The sequence below is a fragment of the Delphinapterus leucas genome, chromosome 11 (assembly GCF_059928025.1).
Source record: "Delphinapterus leucas isolate spDelLeu-1000000601 "Yukka" chromosome 11, BTC_Dleu_Yukka2, whole genome shotgun sequence".
In the NCBI taxonomy this organism is placed as follows: domain Eukaryota; kingdom Metazoa; phylum Chordata; class Mammalia; order Artiodactyla; family Monodontidae; genus Delphinapterus; species Delphinapterus leucas.
In genome coordinates this window covers 87913886-87919701 of record NC_143139.1, presented here as the reverse complement: position 1 = coordinate 87919701, position 5816 = coordinate 87913886, and the positions used below count along the sequence as shown (strand labels likewise).

The 5816-nt window shown below is 43.7% G+C and overlaps 1 protein-coding gene across 1 annotated transcript; it reads right to left on the bottom strand.

Annotated features, from left to right (window-relative positions):
• Window positions 1–1262: 1262 nt before the first annotated feature.
• On the bottom strand, window positions 1263–4555 carry ASCL4 (achaete-scute family bHLH transcription factor 4). The gene has a single exon (XM_022599905.3). It carries the CDS (start codon window positions 3914–3916, stop codon window positions 3395–3397), a length of 522 nt encoding a protein of 173 aa, XP_022455613.2. The 5' UTR covers window positions 3917–4555; the 3' UTR covers window positions 1263–3394.
• Window positions 4556–5816: the final 1261 nt, after the last annotated feature.

Sequence of the window (5816 nt, the reverse complement as noted above, 5' to 3'; positions counted from 1 at the left end):
GGGCATGTCTTACCGCCATTTGTTTCCCCTAGTCTAGGACTTTGCACATGTCAGAAGAATGGCATGTTCTAGCTGGAAGGCCTAAAAGATCATGCAGTCCAATCTTCACGTGCCCTAGCATAGGGAACTGAGATCACTAAAGTTAGGGACTCGCCCAAGGTCACCAGATCAGTGAAAGGCCAAGCCCGAGGGCACACTCTCCCACACCCCTCTACAGCCCCTCCTTCTTTGCACCCAAGGGATGGGGGTAAGGTGTCACAGTTATTAATCAGTGTTATGAATATTCTAAAAGCAATACAATGTAATCAATGGATATGTCTGGGCTGAGTGTCCAAAGAAATAGGGAAGATCTTGAAGGACTTGCAATGTTTCTCCTTTCATGAATGCATCATTTCCATAAAACTCCTCTCCACTCCATTGATTCTACGCAGCCTGCGGGATCCTAGTTCCCTGAATAAACCTGAGCCCTGGGCAGTGAAAGCATGGAGTCCTAACCACTGGACAGCCAGGGGGTTCCCGAGAGTCAAATTGTTCTGTGGTTAATTAAGTGTTCAGTCACAGAAAAAGGGAAGACTGAACATTTTAAAAGGTCTCATTCCTGGATTGGTGCTCCTCCTGTAAGCCATTAGGAAAGTTCCAGAAAAACTGTCTGATTTTTTTTTCCTCTAAAAATGTTACATGATTGAGATAGGATTATTTTTTCCCAAAAGGTTTCTCAAAATCATTGCTTTATTCTCAATAGGACTTATTTTTTTTAATTAAAAAAATTTTTTTTCAATAGGACTTTAAACAAAAGTCTCATTAGAAGTCTCTCAAGAAATTTTATCCAGAAGAAAAGTTCTCTTTTAAAACTGCCTTTGTCCTTCTCTTTATAAACCACTCATGTCAGCCAAGTATATTATACTTATTCACACATTTTATACACATATTTTGAAGAAGTAAATGAAGAAATCTTTATTTCTTTTTTCCTGCATTAAAAGCAACCACATAACCTGTATAGATTAAACAAAATATACTCTTTTATTATTATTCCTACTTTATAAAAGAGAATGTCAAGGTTCTCACCCATTAGCTGGAGCAGAAAAAAGGAATAAAGAGTGTTATTACCGTCCAACGAATACCCCTAAAAAAGTATCTCAAGGTTCTCCAATTAACAACTTGATTAATTAGCCTCTTCTCCAACACAGCCAGGAGGTAACATGAGTGCTTTCCCTTTTTCTTTTCTTTTTCCCCCTAATTAGCAAATATATCTTATTTATACTTCACTGAAACCTGCACTGGAGTAAGAACCAGCCTGGAGAAAAAATGGATACATTATAGGAGTTTGTCAGAATGTAACTAAGTAATGGGTAAGAGAAAATAGCTGTTCCATCTTGCTCATTCAAACCACAGAGCTCTGCCTGCTTCTAAAGAAAAAGTAGTTTGGTAGTAAATCATTGCACAGCATTTATCTGAGCAGTCAGAAACAATAGAATCCCATAATAATTCATCATCATAAATAGTAGTAGTAATGCATTTCAGCATGGATTCAGCATTCCATCAGTCATGTCCCCTAGAACCTTACAATAGAAGACAGAACCCTAATAAAGTGTGGTTTACTCCATCCTTCTGAACACTGAAGAAATCACACTCACTCCATCTAGACATTATTTTTAACCAGGCTTACTCTTCGTATAGCTAATGAATAGTACTTCCTCCAAACGCTAACACTACTAACTTAATCATTGGATTGTAGCTTGCAGATGACCAAGGTCTGTAACCTATGCTTCTGTGAAGTAGTGGAATGAGGAGGAGGAACCTGAGTTGCAGAGAGGTTAAGAAGCATTTGCTGGTCACCTAGCTAGCAAATGACAGGGCAAGGGAGAGCACAGTCAGGTAGAAAGCAAGCCTGGGCTTCAGGGTCAGGCAGACTTAGGACTGGATCTCAGCTCACCTAATTCTAGCAACACTAACCTGGGCAAGGCACATAACCTCTCCCAGCCTTTTTTTTTTTTTTTTTAAACTACAAATATGTATAATACCCACTTCACAGATTTATGAGAATAAACAGGACAAAATGTGAAAACCACACAACAAAATTTCTGGCACATAAAAGATGTTTATTGTTTATTTGCTTCCCTCTGTTTACACATCTGCAGAAAGGGGGTAATAAAACCTACCTCAGTGTGGGACTTAATGAAATAATACCTGGAAAGGGCTCAGCACTGTTAGTTTTCTCTCTTTGTCCTCTTCCCGGCACCCCCAAGCTCCCTCACCCCCAGAGCAAAGCTGTCTCCAGGGAAAGGGACAGTCAGCATATTAGAAGACTTTAGAGATAGGAAGTTTGTATGTCAACAAGCATTTGACTTACCTACTGAATTTATAATTGTTTCTCAGGAAAAAAAAGACCAGAATTAAATATTTTAAAAAGAATTCTAGAGTCACTAGACAATTTCAGTATAGCTGGAAGCCCTCAAGGTGATAAAAGTATCAGAATGTCCCAACGTCAATCCCTCCCATTCAACCATCTAAGGGTTTCCTTTTTTTTTTTTTTTAAGGCCACAGTGTCACTTTAACTGAAAGTTAGATGGAGTGAGAACAAGGGGGTGGAGGTGAGGGGTGCAAAGAAAAGGAAAATGAAAACACAACGCACAAGACACCTGAGAGGAAAAGTAAGTTTTCATACAAATCTTGAGTTCTCTTCCAAAAAAAGATCATTGCCACTGACACGTTACTATCTGCTAGATGCTATGAAGCTCCCACACGACCGCTCTTTTGATAAAACAGGATGTTTCCAATATGAAATGTCCTTTCTAGCACCGCCATCCACACGCTTAGTCAACAGCAGAGGCTGGCCTGGCCGCGCGCTCTGGCAAACGTGTTCCCAGGTGTCAGCTTAGGGCCACCTTCCTCCAAAGCATGGTGTCAATTACATTTCTCATCAATTCCCAAATGAAGGAATGCAGGAAAAACCTTCCGCTCATCTTAAGGGCTGTTATTTAGTTAGTTAGCTAGTTTTGGAAAGTTCTTCTTTGGTTAAGATTGGATTTGTTTCAGTATTTACGTCCCTAATTTACCCACCCCGCTGACTGTGGCAAATCGTCGTTGTTTTCGCCCTTTGAGGAGTTCAGAGTCTGGTACAGTTTGTCTTTGAGAAGTACAGGAAGAGTTTCATAAGCATCTTTCAGTTGCAGGCACATAACCAATGGGGGGGTGGAGGGGGTGGAAACAACTAGAATGTCAAAATCTTTTTTTCCCCCTAAAGCACTCATTTCTTTTTCCTAAGATTTAGTTCTGGAGAAAAGAAAAAAAAAAAAAAAAGATTGCAAATGCAAACCACCTCCGGAGGGAACCTTAGAGCAGACTCCAAAAGCGCGCGGCGCAGCGGGAGGGGTCCGGGCCGGCCCAGCGCTCGCTAGCAGGCCCCCTCCTCGGGCTCGCTGCTGGGCGAAGGCGCCGACGAGGCCTTGGACTCGCCGTCGCTGTTGCATTCGGCCCTGAGCGAGGGGCCGGCGCCGGCCGCGCCCTCCTGACCCCGCGCGTGGCGCTCCAGCAGCTCCTGGAGGTGCTTGATGTAACGGATGGCGGCGCGGAGCGTCTCCACTTTGCTGAGGCGCTTGTCCGCCAGCTCGCGGGGCAGGTGAGCTCGGAGGCGCGCGTAGCCCTCGTTCACGCAGCGCACCCGCTGCCGCTCGCGTTCGTTGCGCTTGCGGAGGAAGGCGGGCTCGAAGGCGCCGTCCAGCGGCAGGGGCAAGTACGGCCGCCGCGGGGCGCAGCCGCCCCGCTCCCGCTCCCAGCACGCGGCGTCCAGACGCAAGGAGACCCTGAAGGGATCCCGCAGGGGAAGGCGGGGCAGGGACCCAGGCACGCCCATGGGCCCCGGGAGCAGGTGGTACGGCAGGGTCAGCAGTACGGCCTGTTTACGTTTCTCCATCATCCGCAGAAAAGCGAACCAATCACCCCAGAGGTGAATCTCTCAGCAGAAGACTGAAAATAAATCTTCAAAGCGGAGATGCTGGTCCATTCAGACTGCCTAGCACCGCCGCTGGTCTGCTTCTGGAGAAGTTTCTGGATCCGGAAGCTAGGTTCCAGAACAGGCTTCACGGAAACGTTGCATGATTCCCTAAGTTCATTGTACTCCTCGATCTTTTTATAATGATCCAGGCGGAGGTGATAGGCAGAGATTTAGGCGACCCCCCCCAAATCCACACTTCAAACCCTGTCTTCCCTTCTGATCTTATTTCAAAAGATTACAAAAGGGGTTCCTCTACACGGTCCCCTAGCCTGGAAATGTGAACGCACACCAAACATATAGTAATCTTCCAAAGCCACCAAAGCTTTTCAATTACTGTAATCCACCGGTCTGTGTCTTCATGAACATAGGAATCGTCAAGGTTTCAGAAGAGCTCCTCCCAGGAACCAACAGATCTCCTGGCGGCTGAGCGAAAGTTTACCAGAGGCTTTCTCCTTGAAAATCAAGACTTGACTGCCCTTTGTGGTTTCGGGCGTCCAGGGCTAATGGAAAGAGCTTTTAGGCTGTTTGCAAACTTACACTTGCTCTTTCATTTCTGGAGAGGTAGAGAGAAGACCTCATCAAAGGGAAGAGTGCTCCCTTGTGGTTATAAAATGTGTCAAGTTAAGGAGGACCCCAGGGAAGTCTTGAGGGTTTTCTTCTTCAAAACCAAAACTTTTAAAAACCCAAGTAGACATTTTTTGAAGAGAACAGAAAAGAAATATACTTTAGCAACAAATATAAGGGTCTGCATATTATTATGTTGAACACGGGGGCCGTGATGTATTTGTGCTACTTTTTAAGAGCACATCAAAAGACGGAGCAGTAACAAACACTTTTAGCCAGTTATTTCTCACAGTGCTTACTGTAAACACAGCTTAAGCACTTTTTCCCGACCTCTTCTGATCCCACCCAGGATATAAGGACATCAGCTTTCCATAGTGTAAAGAGTATATTTCTATTGTATTCTTTCTGTCTTAAAAAAAAAAAAGATGTAATTTATTTTCTCCCTTGGGGGTAAGAAAGCAACATTTGAAAGGTGGAGAGCCCCAGTTCCGAGGAGAAAGGATGATGGCTTTGAAGATTTGTCTTTTTAACACACAACCAAAAAATGAATAATTAATCCACCGTGTTGGTGAAGGGCTTTGAAGATGAAAGTGTCATTAAAAATCCAACTGTACTGGTTAATGTCAAAGAATGTGTTATCACACTGAAAATCAGATTTCCTGTTCTGCAAACCAGCACATTAAAGGCAGCTTCTACTTTAAAAGTCTGACTTAAAAACAAGAGAAGCAAAAACCCCCTACGTTTTCAATCAGACTTTCTGCCTATTCCTCGGGAGCCAAGGTGTCGCCCTAACATGTTTTTTTGACAAGTCCTACGCTTCCCTGTTTACTCTGATGATCTGCCTGAAGCAATTGGAAAAACACTTCCATCAAGGCAAATAAAATAGAAACAATTATTCCTTTCAGGCATAAGTTAGTCACATTTTAAAAGGTGTAGCTCCCTCTGAGGCTTGTACCAGTAAACAAACATATGTCATCTTGATTTCTCAGTAGAGTTGAGACCTATCAGGAGGAAGCCCTATTGGGCGAAAAGCCCACCAGAGAGGCAGACAATTAGACCACAAGGAGCTTTTGGGCCATGTCAAAGATGTTGGCCATTACTCTAAGAGTGATGGGAAATAAATGAGGTGTTTTGAGCAGACAGGTGACGTGGTAAGATTTGTTCGTCTAAAAGATCACTGCAGAATGCAGAGTAGATTGGAGGGGAACAAAAAAGAGAATAGTTAAGATACCATTTTTCATCCTCAGATTGGCAAAAA

Coding starts and splice junctions, on each gene's coding strand:
- ASCL4 (XM_022599905.3), bottom strand. CDS start 3,916: ATGATGGAGAAACGTAAACAGGCCGTACTGCTGACCCTGCCGTACCAC.